Source organism: Mesocricetus auratus, unplaced genomic scaffold, assembly GCF_017639785.1.
Source record: "Mesocricetus auratus isolate SY011 unplaced genomic scaffold, BCM_Maur_2.0 Super-Scaffold_100676, whole genome shotgun sequence".
NCBI classification, from domain to species: domain Eukaryota; kingdom Metazoa; phylum Chordata; class Mammalia; order Rodentia; family Cricetidae; genus Mesocricetus; species Mesocricetus auratus.
Window position 1 is genome coordinate 25,934,255 of NW_024429266.1, and position 15,399 is coordinate 25,949,653.

The following is a 15,399-nucleotide window of genomic DNA, read 5'->3' on the forward strand; positions in this document are numbered from 1 at the left end:
CTGGTGCTTTGTCACCCACAAAAGCAACTTAATTAGAAGCCCCTGGAGAGTAGCTAATTATAAGCTGCATCTCATTCTTCAGAGGCCTGTCTAAGCACCACCCAAAGCCTTGGAGCACCTGTGCTGGACTAGCTGTGGCTGCTGCGTGGGAACCTACAACCATCTTATTGCCGCCATTTCTGGACTGAAATAAATTCAGCAGGAATCTGTAGTATTGCCAATTGATGATGAAAGTTGATACCCAGGCAATTGAGCCCCGCACTAGAGGACAACTGTCAGTACCTGCTCTGTTTTGTCAAGATGCAGCCAAGTGTCGCCTCCTCTGAATCATTCCTCATCCCTGAGGAACACTCCCCCAACCCTGAACTTTCACACAGCCACCTGGCCCCAGTCCTTCTCGTCTCATGTTCCTGTGTCTGCTGCCTGCCCTGGATGCCAGCTCTTCAGTACCCAGTGAGCATCACAGAGGGTAGCAGATGCTCACAAAATCCATGCTGAAGTAGGGCCTGGTCTCACCTGTGCTCTTCTCTAAGCCAGAGCTAACAGGACAGGTGAAGGACCAATGAGGACTGAATAGCTTCCAGACATGCTTATGGAACCATGAACCATGAGGGATACTGGTTCCTCAAAGTAGCCAGGGGACTAGGAGCTAGTCCTTGAGCAAGACACTGTGACCGTAACCATTATCTATTTAGTTAACCTTACCCAATGCCTTCCTGGACCAGTTCCTATGCTCATGAATCTTGTAGGCAGAGACAGAGGCAAAGGCATAAGCCCAAGTTGTGGTGGCACCATGTGACAGATGCTGGTACAGGAGAAGTACCGGCCTCCACCAGAAGGGACACGAAGGAGATGACCCTGAAAGTGTCTTTGTGTTCAAGCTGAGCACTGACTATGGATCCAAGCTACTCTGGGGGAGACACACCATAGTTCTCTGCAGCAGTTCTCTGCCCATGTCCTCAGGAGGGATGTCACGGACTAGAGCATCTCTCTCACCATCCTAGAAGCACGTGGATGATTCCCAGGTCTACTAGATCTTCTGACACTCAGAGCACACCTCTACCACCAGACTGAGCTCTTTCCTGTCCCCAACCACCCTGAGAATTACTGCCTGCCCTTACCTTGGCCACACCTAAAGGAATCCCAAGATTCTCTACCTGGTCACCTTGCCTTAAAGACCACGAGGCAGCATGTATACGTGGCATGAACAAAGGGCAGGCGAACAAAGGAAAGGGGATTTCCACTGGTAACTTTATTGATAAGGAAACATTTTGAATTAAACAATGAGTTTAGCAAAGTATATAAAAATATACGTGTAAATAAAACCAGAAGGGGAAAAGGGATTTATATGCTTGCTCTTCTGGTGAGCCAGAAAAGTTTATTGGATGGTAAAGCACATTTGGAGCAGCCCGTCTGGCCTGAGCCCTGGAGAGTGAGAGAGCTTACCAGAGGGGTGGGTTTGGGGGCTGTGGGCAGGCCAGCGAGGCTCAGCTGGCATTCAGAGACTGGTGGCTGGGCAGGGGTGGCAGACAGGCAAGCTTGTGTGCTGCTCATTCTGAACCAGTCTGCTCACCTTACCAGACCGGCACATTGCTTGGGTGGCATCATCAGGGTCACAAGTCACAAGAGAGAGGCTGAGCCCGGCCTATGACTATGAGGACAGTCCCCAGCTGAAGCTGACAGGCTCCAAGGCCCAGACCCTGCTCCAAGGACCTACAGCGGGAAGCAGAGCTCTGATGGCCTTGCAGTTGTCCAGGGCTGGGTGTAGGAAAAAGTGACTTTGCTGTTTCCCTGCGCGGGAGCGGTCACAACAGGAGTAAGAAAAACACTGGGGTTCAAGAGTGGTAGGCTATAGGGGCAGACGGGATTTTGACAGGCAGGGATAGAACTGTGTTAGGGAAGTCCTAAGAAGGCATGTGTCTGGGAGCAGGAGCAATATGGGGGGGATGAGGCTGAGGCAGAAGCTGGAGGCCACCGTGGCCCCCAAGCATGGAGAGCACAATTCAGCTGGGAAAATCACAGGGCCTTCATCACATTCTTGATTTCTTTCCTTCATTCAACAAAAATATTGAGTGCAAGTCCATCCACAGGTTCTCCCCTGAGGGATGGTTGTGGTCGGCAGGGCAGACTCCCACCCTTCTGAAGCTGGCACTGGCTGCATGGGGAGCTCCAAACAGAAGCCACCCCTGCTCAATGCTAAGCTTCTAGGCCCCTGCCAGTCACAAGGGAGGCAGAGGGTGCTGCTGGGTTAGGAAGTCCCAGCCCTGAGTCACAGCAACAGGGAAGGGTCTTTTCAGTGTGGTCACTGGGGTCACAGGCAGGACCCATGTAACCAGGCCAATGATGCTCCCAGAAACACACACACAGGAAGATGCACTCCACCAATGGCTGGGGAGAGGCAGGATTATGGGGCTAGAGAGAAAAGAAGCCAGAACTGGGAGGCTGGATCCTAGGCCTCCTCCTCCCCTTGGTGACAGGCCCCCTTTACTGGAAGGGTTGGTCTGGAGAGCTACGCCCTGAGCTCCTCTGGTCCCCTTGCCTGTAGTCCTGTTCATCTTCCCTCCCCCTGGAAACTTCTGTCCGCTGCTCTCGAGGCTCTTGGTAAGCAGCTCGGTTCCTACAGGGCAATGGAGAAAGAGAAGGTTAGCCCTCATGGGGGGGAGGGCAGGGTAAGGTGGTCCCACCACCATCCCCACCCAGGAGCTGCAAAGGGACTCTGCACAGCAGTGTTGGTTTAAGAGTGCACAGTGAGATCTCACTCGTGGGCTGAGGAGACTGTGGAAGCAGTGAGCCTTGGCTTGCCTACCCCGAGATGCAAACTACAGGCACAGGGGACACGGGCAGGACTGCAGTCTGCCTTTGATTTGCGTGAGCTGCGCATCCTCAACTGCAGCTGGGGAAGACTGAAGCAACGGGGTCTCCCAGGACACTGCCTGGGTCCGCGCCCAAGGAGTCGGGGTGCATTTCCATCTGCTTCTTTCCAAGCGCTTGTCCAGCCCTGCACACTTACGGCCTTGCGTCCTCCCGGTCCTCGGCTTTCTCCTCCTTTTCCCGACAGCAGCAGCAGTAGACGATGACGCCAATGATGATGAGGGCCGCAAATGCACCCCCCCGCAATGCCCGCATACAGCGCGATGTTCATGGTAGCTACAAGAGGATGGACAGTTAGCTGTACCTTCTGAGCCAAACTCCACCCCCCTCCACCCAACCCCAGCAAAAGAGGAGAAAGCCAGGCTTAGAGGTGAGGAACCACAGCTCTGGTGCCAGTCACAGCAGGCTGGTCGCTCCCAGCCTCTGGCCCGCTCCAGTTCTTCTACCAGCCTAGGGAGCAATGGTTACAAGCCTCTGGCAGCACTCCACAAAAGTCATGACCCTGGAAGATTGTGACACATGGATCTGAGGACAGTCTTAAGGACAGAGGAGCTAAGAGGAGGAGACAGACTAGAGCATCCTGATACTGGGCTACCCAGGCTCTGCAAAGACCCTGAGTGTTAGCTTTGCCAACTTCTGGCTTATCCTGGAGATAACTGTGGTCTCTCTTCTCCCCACAAAAAGAGACTAGGATTTAGATCAAGGCAACTGGTTCTAGGCACTTCTCTCATGCCCTCTGAGTGGCCCACGAGACAGGCGTGGCTGAAGAGGTCTCCAGAAGTCTGTCCCAAGCTCTATTTCCAAAGAACAGGAGGAGCTGGGCTGACCTCAGGGAGAGGAAAGCCTGGGCTGGAAGCCATCTCTCCAGGGTCACAGTGGCCACCTCATTCACCTCCAATTGGGCCCCAAGCAGCCACCTCTGGGCCTTGCACCCTCCCTCTCCACTCTGCTCTTACGAAGTCTGGGAGCCACGGTGATGTTGCAGGACTCAACCCCGACATCGTTGCTGGAGGTGCAGATGTAGTACCCGGCCATTTCTGTGGTGATGTTCTTCAGAACCAAGGGCTCACCTGAGGCTAAAGGAAGAGCAGCAGGATGAAAAGATGGTGGAGTAGACACAGCCCAGCGCTAACTCATTACTGAGCCTCACTGATCTGAGCTAGCGGATCAGTGATGTAGGAAAAAATACCTCTAAGGCCACTGGGGGATCAACATGGCAGATGGGAAAATACTGAATGGCTTCAAACCCAGTCAGGACCCTGGGTGTCAAGTCTGGCTTTGTCCACTTGTTTGATGTATTTGGCAAGTGACTTGGCCTTCTGTGAATCTATTTATTCATCTATAATTAGAAATGATAATACCTGCCTGGCAAGGTACTTGTGAGCCTAAAATGAGGTATTTCTAATAAATATAAGTGCCCAGTAGAATGCACTTATGTATATTACAAGAAAATGTGTCTATGGGATGTGTGTGGTGTAGGGTGTGGATACAGTTTTGGGGGGAGGTGTTGTGTGAATTGGGGGACTATGTCAGTTTAGATTCTTCCTCCTCACCCATCGTCACTCTAGCTGTCGAATTCTTCAGCCGCAGCTGCCTGCCTCATGTGGGAAGCAAGGGTGAAAACAGCCATTGTTGAGCCCATGGATATGGCACAGATGTCCTTTTAAGAGACCTCTTGCTGGGCGGTGGTGGTGCATGCCTGTAGTCCCAGCACTAAGGAGGCAGAGGCAGGCGGATCTCTGTGAGTTCAAGACCAGCCTGGTCTACAAGAGCTAGTTCCAGGACAGCCTCCAAAGCCACAGAGAAACCCTGTCTTGAAAAAACAAACAAAAGAGATCTCTCCCAGAATTCATGATTCTGTGGGTTGTACCCAGACAGCCTGTGTGTGTGTGTTCTCTTCTCAAAGACATTTGTCATGACTGCAGTGCAGCCTCATCAGGACCTTGCTGCCACCAGGTGTTGCAATCCACCTCCAGGGGACATTCTAAATCATCAAGAAGGGACCTGTCGCAGCTCTGTAGACATTTCAGAAGTGGTCTCTAGTCTTCAGTAACCAGCTCACGTGTGTGTGTGTGTGTGTGTGTGTGTGTGTGTGTGTGTGTGTGTGTGTACACGCATGGGTGCATGCAGAAAGTTAACATTGGGTGTCTTCAATTTCTTTTCTATCTTACTTTTTGACATAAGGTCTCTTGAAAAACCATTTAGCTGCTCGATGAATGCTCAGTGAGCCCTGAAGAATCCTGTCTCTGCCTCCCCAGGGCTGGGATTACAGGTGGGTCCTGCCATGCTCAGCTATCATGTGGGTTGCTGAGGATCAAACCAATGTTTTCATGGCAACCATTTTACTGACTGCACTACCCTCCCCCAGGCCCTGCATTCTGAGCTTTTAATATGGTGACAAAACTATAGATCTGGTCCTACAATCCTGCTAGTTTTATCTCTTACTGCTTCCCATGTGCAAAGCCAAGGACAAGGTCCTACCTCCACGCTCTGGAATATCTATGTCACATGGTCTCTCAATATCATATTGTTTCATCCTACCAGCATTCTTGTATGGAAGTATTGCCACACAAGTACCCCAACTCCAATTTTATAAGAGAGAACTGACTTCTGCAAGCTGTCCTCTGACCTTCACACTCGTATGTACACATGCATGCATACCAATAATAAGTAAATAAATGCTAAAAATACTTATGCACCATAAAAACAATGTATGCCTATGATAAGTATTTATGTATGACAGAAAACTATCATGCTACCAGGTGGTGGTGGTGGTGGTGGTGGCGGCGGCGACAGTGGCGGCGGCTTTAATCCTACTGCTTGGGAGGCAGAGGCAGGTGGATCTCTGTGAGTTCAAGGCCAGCCTAGTCTACAGAGCAAGTCCCAGGACAGCTAAAGCTGTTACATGGAGAAACCCTGTCTCAAAAAAAAAAAACAAAACAAAAAGCAAACAAACAAACAAAACTATCATGTCAACTAACTCACTCCAAACTAACATCTACATTCCAGTCATGGTTCCAAACAAAATGAGGGAGCTCCTGTCCTTTTGGCGTTTCCAATCTACAAAGGAAAGCACACATGAAACAAGTGTGATTGTATGAGTAGTTATAGTTCAAAATAGAGGTGAAGCTGAACTCATGGTGCAGGGGTTCACTGTTGTCTGGGGGGTCAGAGGAAGCCTCTGAAAGGAGAGAGAATAAGATAAAATCACCCTTAATCGCAGTCCATTGATTTTGCTTTCTTCTCTTCTTGTCACAAATATGCTCCTTCTTTATACTCTTCCCTTAAAACTCAAAGCCCTGTTTTCTGTAAAATGTGACGGCCTTGGATTCTAGAACCCCACTCCTGAGTTTTTCTGGTATACCGTTTATCTGTGACATTTACATACGATGCTGGGGAAGTGGCCTCAAGCAAAGCAAGCACAGAAATCGGTGTGGCTGGGAAGTTTTGGGGGTGACCTATGGGTGTTTTACTGTGCCGTGGAGCAGTGGGAACTCCTGGAAGGGATTCAGAGTATTAACGTTCTGTTCTTCCACCCCACTGGACTTGGTTATTTTCAAGAGGTTTTTAAAGGAAGAATGCTCTGTGACCCCCAGCATGCTTAGGTGGCCTTGCGCTGGCATCAGAGTTCCCTTGGAAGTGTGTGGCTCAGTGACAGCCAGGTGTCCACAGCACCCCAGGGCAGCTCTAGGCCTTGCTTATGGGTGGGGCCAGGGAGGTTCCTGATGCCAGCACCATCCTTCCCCTAGTCTCCGAAGCAAACAATAGGTTCTAGAAACTTCTCTGCATGAAATAGCACACACCCCATGCCACCAATTGGCTTTAATTGAACTGGGGACCCCAGTCTCCCATCCCTTCTGGAAAGAGCCCTCTAGTTTCTGAAACCCAGTTTCTCGTTGTTGTGGCGACATCTTGTGGTCAGTACTGGGGATACAGGACAGTCATCTGACCCCTGCTGAAATGCTAAGAAGCCCTGACTACCCCCAAGACACTGATTGACAGGATCTCCCCTCCCACCATGGCCGGTCAGTAAACCCTGGCTGCCACCTCTCATCCTGGGCTCTTGGGTCAACCCATCTCTTCTCTCACTTCCTCCTCCCCTAAAGTGTTCCAGTCTCCTTCCTTGACATCCAAATCCTTGCACCTTCCACTCCTGAAACCAACTCGCTGGAGGACAGTTCTGAAAGCATTTCCAGAGCCCTCCTGTAGGAGGCTGCCTCTTCCTTCAAGGAAGGTAATAGCAGCATCTCAGCTCTTGTTACCTTTTGTTGCTGCTGTTGTTGTTTTGTGGTTTTAGTCTGTTTCTCAGGATCCATGACCTTGTAAGCTACGTACTTGCAGCTACAAAGTTAAACAGGATCTAGGGATCTCTTTGCAGGGCACTCCAGGAAAAAGAGGCCTTGAGAGCAGCACCCTGCCTCCATCTGCACCAGGCTGCGTGGTGAATCTGAATCAAAATCACCTAGCAGATAAGCTTCTGGGCATGCCTGTGAGGAATTCCAGATCAAGCTGGCCTTGGGCATGGTTGTGTGGGGCATCTACATTAAGGTATTTACGGTGGGAAGACCCACCTTAGCTGTGGGCAACACCAGCCATTGGGCCGGAATCCTGGGCTGAATAAAAAGGAGAAAGAGAAAAAGAGTAGCCGCAGTCCCCTCTCTCTGTCTCTCTGTGCATCTCTGTGACTGTCTCTGTGCCCCGCCCCCTGCCGCCTGGCCACAGATGGAATGTGGCCGGTCCCTTTATCGAGACATCACACCACAGCAGCCATGTTCTTTGCCGTCACTCCAGGTCTGAATTCCAGCTGAGGAAATCTGAACTCAGGCCTAGATAAAACAGAGAAGCAAATCTTGCTTTAACCTCCTCCTGTGCCCTCAGGATCCGCTCACTTTTAGTCAGCAAAGAAACTAAGTTTTGGCCCCTAACACCTTCTTGTAATGGAAGTGGGGAGCCCTGATTGGAAAGCCATCTGTGAGGCTCCTAGGAGGAGTCCTGTGCTTACAGGGGAAAGTCCAACCTCCTAGGCTGACACCCAGGCCCCTCTCCATCTCTCCTATCTTTCCCATCAAGAGCCTCTTCCATCCTTTCCGCATGGACAGGCATCCTACCCGTCAGCCACACTGACCCATGCTGTTCTCCACTCTGACAGGCCTGCTGAAGACGGCTAAGGATACCTAGAGCTGACTGGCCCTGTGCTGCCCACGGCACCCATCTTGGTGCTGTATGTACTTTAGTTCTCAATTCACAGTAGCAGCATGCGATGAACACTGGTGTTGTGCCCATTTGACAGATGTAGAGACAAAGGCACAGCTGGCTAAGTAACAAGCAGCACAGCCAGGATGGATCCAAGCCCCTCCCTCTCTCACCACCCCCACCCCCACCATCCCCCCCCGCTGCTCTTAAGCACCAGGTCACCTGGCAACTCAAGCATCCTCTTTTGGAAGAGAGCTTCCTGGGTCCCTCACACACTCTCTGCATCACACCACTGTATCTCAGCCACTGTGGCTCACGACCTCATGACCTGGACCCTCTGGGCGCACTTCCATAGAGGACAGTCGCATATCACTGTGTCCTCAGACCATGATTGGAGAAGAGGGGTAGAGACAGGAGGCCACAGAGTTTGAGGCCAGCTACCAGGTGATTTCAACAAAAATCCCCAACATTTGGAAACTGGCAATCCAGGGGCCACTGCCAATTAGGACACCCTGAGTCCTTGGAATTGATGTAATGGGAGAGAAGTGACTCCCACAGGTTGCCCTCTGACCTCTCACTGTGATGAGCTTGTGCTCCCTCTGTAGACCAGGCTGGCCTCAAGCTCACAGCACTGCCTCCCAAGTGCTGGGATTAAAGGCATTCACCACCACCACCTGGCCAGTTGCTAACTTTGCTTTTAAGAAGCTATTGTTTGGCTTCCAAATGAGTGATAGGTAGCATGATAAAATCTACTCTGGTTCGATGGAAACCTAAGGAGTGGGACGTTCATCCATCTGGCTTCCTAAAGGGGCTGGATGTTCTTCCCTCCCTCAGGTCAGCGTCTCAAAATAGGTGTGTCCTGTTGTGAAGTATTCCTGTACGCTGTAAAGGCGGGGCTCTGCCTAAGGCACCTTCTGATTGGTTTAATAAAGGGATGAATGGCCAATAGCTAGGCAGGAGAGATGGGGGGGATTTCTGGGGAGAGAGAGGACGAGAAGAAGGAATGTAGACACATGTATTTCACCAGCAGACTTGGAGCAAGTCAAATGTGCCACACTGAGAAGAAAGGAAAGGCCATGTGGCAGAACGTAGTTAATTTGAATTATAGGAACTAGTTGAAAATGATATGACAGACTTTGAAGATCCCCCCATGGAAGGCCTCACCCTCCCTGGGAAGCAGAAAGGGAATGGGAGAGGGGGCTGGTGGGGGGCCAGGGAGGAGGGGAGGGAGAGGGAACTGGGATTGACATGTAAAAGAAACTTATTCCTAATATAAATTTAAAAGGGGGGGGGGGGGAATAGTTGAGAAGAAGCCTAAGCTAAGGCCGAGCTTTCACACTTTAATAGTCTGTTATTGAGCTGCAGGCCCAAAGAAGACTCCGACTACAGTGTCCACCACAGGCTCTGTTCTCTGCCCCACTTCTACACACACAGGGCTGAAAGACCCCAAGGCGAAACCCTATGGGCATCTTTCGGGCCTCTTGGTTCCTGTCTCAGACCGCTGGTGCAGCCGTGGCAGCTGGTGGGCACTGGGCCCAGGGGCTTTCCACGCCGGGGACATAATGGCAGCAGAGCTCCATGCCTCTCCTCTCCCTCCCTTTTCTTCCTCTCTCGGCCCCTATGCCTCTTCCTTTTCCTCCTCTTAGTTTGTTTCCTGACTAAAAGGTCAAATGTTGGCTGCCCAGGGTTAAATGGGTCTCTGGGCAACTATGGCTAACTCTGCCATCACCTGCTCTGAGAGTGAGGGCTCTAAGTCATGGCGTGTTTGTGGTGGTGTCTGACATGGACTGGTCTGGATAGGAAAGGGGTTATTCCCCACCTCAAAGGTGGACTTTAGGCCACGATGCTTTAAAGAACAAGCCCCAGTGTTTATACAAAGAATGCTCAGCCGGACATACATCCTCAAGAGAATGGGGGCGGGGGGCACAGAAACTATGTGCCTTCCGGGAGCCACTTCCGTCCTTGGCAGCTGAGGTAGGCGTTCTTATGGGAAACCAATGCTCTGAGGGATGGTCCAAGACAGCACAAGGACGGGACTGGGGAAATGGGTCTTCGATTGCTTGGTCAGCCTCTGTCTCCCCTGGCAGCCCTAGCCAGTCAGGTGCACCCGGATGTGGGGCACACCCGCCTTCCCTGCTGCCCTGTCACCTGGTTGGGTGAGCGGCCGCTGCTGGTTCTGTGCATTGTAGCTCTTCCAGCTGTACTGCGGGCTCGGAGAGCCCTCTGCAGACAGGCATGTCAACTTGATGTCATTCCCAATCACTGTCTCCCCTTCGATGCCGCAGGCCGGCGTGGAGGGTGGCACTGTGGAGGAAAGAGACAATGAGAGGCGTGAATTGTATGGGGACAACTACTGCCCATCCCAATATCCATCCATCAAGCGGTCTCTTCCATTGCACACACAGAGAGGTATGCAGAAACTTAGAGCTTAGTGGTGAGGTATGATATTATAAAGTTAGCTCACTCCCAAAATATCCACTGTCATCCTGCCCTCTTGCCAGCATAACAGCGTCAACTTCATCACAGAAGCTGTGACTGCTTACCAGAGACCCTCAAGGCCGGGCGTGTGGGCTGCTAACACGCCCTCATAGGGGCTCAGGAGGGCTGTGGGACTCTCACTGGAGCTTCCAGCCACTCTGTGGAGCACCAGCGGCCTTTTGTAAGTAATTCTCATGGTCTTGTTTCGGGAGGAGCTAGAGTATATGGACTGTGGAAGGCTTACTGAAGGGGGCACTGTCCATCTCCACAGCCATGGAGAAGTCGTCCATGCGGAGGTGTGATTCCAGCGCTGTGGCTACTGTGGATTCACCCACACTTTGCATCATGAGTTGTCTAAGCTGAACATCCGTAGAAACGTAGAGGGTGGTTTTCACTGGTGTCATGTGAAGTTTATTTACAAACAAACTACTCAGGGGAACAGTTCCCACGACAGGCTGGCTGGTAGTGGCTTCTTGTGCTCTCTGGAACTGTGGGAGTCTGAACATGACTGACATAGCTATTATTCAAATGGGGGCCATGGAGCACAGAAGCGACACTTGTTCTTGGGTCTTAGCTGGGGTGGAACTAGAACCCAGGTTTCCTGACTCCAGAGCCAGCGACTGCTCTACTGATCCACACTAGCTCTTCTGGTACTGACTCGGCAGGAATCACAGTGCTCCCTATCTCTATTGTTAGGGGACACCAAGGCTGTCCTGGAAAGGGTCATATGGGAATTGTAGGTTCTGTGGTCTACAATATTATCTCCAATGATGCTTTTGGGGGGTGCAAGTGTATAATGTTATTTATTCTTTGAAAGCTTCATACATGTATGCAATATATTTTGATCATGTTTATCTCCCAGCCCTCCCTCTGGAAGCCTTCTCCCTCCCCCTTGCAGTTTCTGCTTTTAATAACGCTTCAGAACCATAAGGGCAGAGCCGGCTGGGGCTGGAGAAGGCCAGGGTTTCCTCACACTAGTTAGATGATCTTTACAGCCTTCCTTCAGAACATTCTCTGTGGGCCTGCCCTCTCCACCTGCCTTGCCAATAAAATGGAAGCAACACAAGTGGCTAGACAGGGGTGCAGGCCTTCCTGCTGGGTGTCAAATGTGACTGAAGACACGAGCAGGAGCAACCAAAGGAACGCCACAGAAGTTGTTTATAAACCCAGCAATGAGAGCCAACAGTCTGGCCTTGATGCCCCCGGCTTCTTGAGGTTCTAAACCTGTGCTTTCCCTGAGCCTTGATACTGTCACACTGGGCGGAGTGGTGGTTCTGTAACTGTTATTAGGTAGCTGGGTTCTGATTCTGTCACACTGGGCAGAGTGGTGGTTCTGTGACTCTTATTAGGTAGCCGGGTTCTGATTCTGTCACACTGGGCGGAGTGGTGGTTCTGTGACTGTTGTTAGGTAGCCGGGTTCTGATTCTGTCACACTGAGCGGAGTGGTGGTTCTGTGACTCTTATTAGGTAGCTGGGTTCTGACTAACAATGCGGGGCACTGGGGTGACACTGAGAGTGAGCCAAGGAATCCAATGGGGGACAACAGACAAGCAACAACAGATCAGGGGACGCGACTGCTGCAGAGAATAATGACCCTAAAGGTCACCGTGGTGAAGGTGGTGGCAAGATTAGAGCAGAGATGAGTAAGGTAGAGGGGGAAGCAGGAAGTATCTGAGACCTCAGGAAGCATTTTTAGGGGTAAGAGATGGAGAACATACAGTGGAAAGTTGTCACTGATGTCCTTGGGTAGTGGGCCTACCCCCTCTACTTTTATTGCATGCCCTCTTGGATGACTCGCTTCGGCCACCCATCCTGGGGGTTAGTGCCAGCCTCAGCCCACCTGGAAGTTACGGTCCCTGACTCTCCTTTCTCTTCCAGCCCAGCAGCTGCAGGGTTTCTTCTTGGCAACAGGCAGGCTGTTATTAGGAGTGTCTGGCATCTGCTAACACAGCTGGGCCAGCCAGGTACAGAACCAGCAGGCACATTAAAGGCACTCCCTTATTGCCAAACAAAACCCAGGCATCTGAGGATCAAAGGCAAGCCTGCAGGAGCAGGTGGGCAGGAGGCCTGCCAGCAGCTGCTAACTGTCAGCCTCCTGCCCATCCTGCTGGCCCAGCAAGCAGCCCCAGGGGTGCAGGGTGGACGAACTAACCCTCTGTGTACTCTCGCTGGGCTTCACTTGCTCTCCTGGGCCCCACAGTGGTTCCCTCTGTGCTCTTACCTAGCTAGCCTCACCCTCCGGCAGCGAGCTTTTAGCAGGAGGCTCAGCGGCAAACTCCCACACATCCCAAGAGATTAAGTGGTGGAGTGGAGTGGCAGGTTTTCTTTGCAGGGGGCTGACACAGGACAGAAGCAGGAAGGAGAATTCTGGAGACTAACTGCTGAAGCATAAAAAGCAAATGGACATGGTCAAAGACTAGACTTCTTGGCAAAGAGGCGAAGAGGAGGAACTCCAGAAACTGCCCGCAGGAGGAGGTGGGGGAGAGGGAGGTGATGGCCAGCAAGGCAGATCTGCTTTTGCACGGGGACTGTGTTGAGATCTTTTGCTACAGGCCTTTGACCACAGGCCCTAAACTTCTTACCTGACCCCACCCCAGGCACACCCCTGTCCTCCCTCTCCAGATCGCCAGCGCTCCGATCACAAACAGCTGGGACCTCGCATCATATCTAGTTTAACGATCCCCCACGTGCAGGGGCTAAGAGTACTGGTGCGCGAGGGGGTCTTGTTCTCAGATGGCCTGTTTTCCAAGCAGTATGAAGATGTTATCTGCATATTTACTGGGGGAGAGGCAATAGAGGGTTGAAGGGAATGATTTAGGTTCCAAAGCTCTCCGATGCCGGTTGTTCCCTTTAAAGGACGTCAGAGGGCGCCAGAGGCCAGAACAAGACTCCTACCTGGCTCACAGGCTGCTAGGTCTTGGTTTCGTGGCTTTCTGAAGGTGATCTAGACAAGGCTAAGGCTGGGGGGCTTGCCGCTTAGCCTGCCCAAAATAAAGCACCCCGAATAATTAAAGCCTCTCTTATTTAAAAAGCATCCGGCTATAAAGACACCGAGAGGGAAAACTTTTCAAGAAGAATCTGGCTGAGTTTATTGGCATGTAGGACGAAAACAGTCTCTTTTGAGGGGGGCGGGGGATTTTCAAGACAGAGCTTCTCTGTAGCTTTGGAGGCTGTCCTGGAACTCACTCTGTAGACCAGGCTGGCCTCCAACTCACAGAGATCTGCCTGCCTCCACCTCCCAAGTGCAGGGATTAAAGGCGTGCACCCCCAATGCCTGGCCAACGGTCTTCTTTTAAAAGTGAAAGACTGGTTTCAAGGAGTTTCATATTCTCAAATTAAACTTGTATCCTTCACTCTTCGGGTTAATTTGCTCCTCTTTAGAAGTGACTGGTCCAGCTGGGGCATGGTAGCACACTCCTTTAATCTCAGCATTTGGGTGGCAGAGGCATGCAGATATCTATGGGTTTGAGGCCAACCTGGTCTATAGTGTGAATTCCAGGACAGTCAGGACTGTTTACAGAGAAACCTTGCCTCGAAAAACAACAACAACAACAAAAGAAGTGGTGTAAGAACAGGAGTGTGGTTGGGGGACCAGCAGAACCAGGTCAGATCATACGGGTTCCTGCCACTTCCCTTACAACTCGCTGAAATCTTATGCCAAAAGACAGGCCAGGTATTAAGAGAACCCAAACTGTATATGTGTCCGTGTATATATAATCTTTATATGTATAATTTTATATATACATGTACACAAAATATATAGCTTGTGCAAAAAGCAAACAACAACACCAACAACAAAAACGGAACACGCAATGAAACCAGCCTAAATATCCATCAGTATGAAACACTTGAGTTGCCCCGTTGTGCAACTGTGGTGATATATTATTTATGATTTATTAAAGCTTGCCTGAGGATTCAGAAGCAAAGTCAGCCACAAGCTGTAGAGGTCAGGCAGTAGCAGCACACACCTTTAATCCCAGGACTCAGGATTAAGAGGCAGGATTAATGGGCACCCAGATCTACACAAGACTGATCCAGTCCTAAAGAGAAACAGCTCACACAAAGATGATCTCAGGCCCTGGGATCACACCTTTAATCCCAGCACTAGAGGGGTATAAGACAGGAGCAGGGTCCTCAGCAGTCAGTATCAGGCATTTATTCTCCAGCCACATTGAGGACAGGAAGACATTGAAGTCTCATGATTCTAGAGGCAGCAGTTGAGGTTTGGTGGAGCCAGGATCCCCTTTCAGTCTGAGGTAGAGTAAGAGCTAGTGGCCAGCTGCTTTGCTTTTCTGATCTTCAGCTTGTAGCTTGAACCCCAATATCAGTCTCTGGGTCTTTTATTTATCTTGTTACATGCAATGTTCACAGTAGGTCTGCATGTGTTGGCCCGGAGAGGTGTGCAATGGAGCACTGTCTAAAAACAAATTGCCTGGTGCTTTATAATACCCCACTTCTTCCACAGAAAGAGGACAGTGTATGAGTGCGTGAGTGTGAGTGTGTGAGTGTGAGAGTGTGAGTGTGTGAGAGTATGAGTGTGTGAGTGTGAGACTGAGAGTGTGAGAGAGTGAGTGTGTGAGTGTGTGAGTGTGTGAGTGAGTGAGTATGTGTGAGTGTGTGAGTGTGTGTGACTGTGAGTGTGTGACTGTGAGTGTGTGAGTGTGTGAGAGTGTGAGTGTGTGAGAGTGTGAGTGTGTGAGAGTGTGAGAGTGTGAGTGTGTGAGAGTGTGAGTGTGTGAGTGTGTGTGAGTGTGTGAGAGTGTGAGTGTGTGAGAGTGTGAGTGTGAGAGTGTGTGAGAGTGTGTGAGTGTGCGAGAGTGTGAGTGTGTGAGAGTGTGAGAGTGTGAGTGTGTGAGT

The 15,399-nt window shown here is 51.0% G+C and overlaps 1 protein-coding gene across 1 annotated transcript in view; it reads right to left on the reverse strand.

Annotated features, from left to right (window-relative positions):
• Positions 1 to 1,233: 1,233 nt before the first annotated feature.
• The window catches only part of Gpa33 (glycoprotein A33), a 43,677-nt gene continuing 29,511 nt past the window's right edge, over positions 1,234 to 15,399 (reverse strand). Inside the window, 5 exon segments of the mRNA XM_040738357.1 lie at positions 1,234 to 2,617; positions 3,011 to 3,111; positions 3,113 to 3,147; positions 3,828 to 3,947; positions 10,213 to 10,368. Of these exon segments, the coding sequence (XP_040594291.1) occupies positions 2,485 to 2,617; positions 3,011 to 3,111; positions 3,113 to 3,147; positions 3,828 to 3,947; positions 10,213 to 10,368 (545 nt within the window). The 3' untranslated portion in view covers positions 1,234 to 2,484.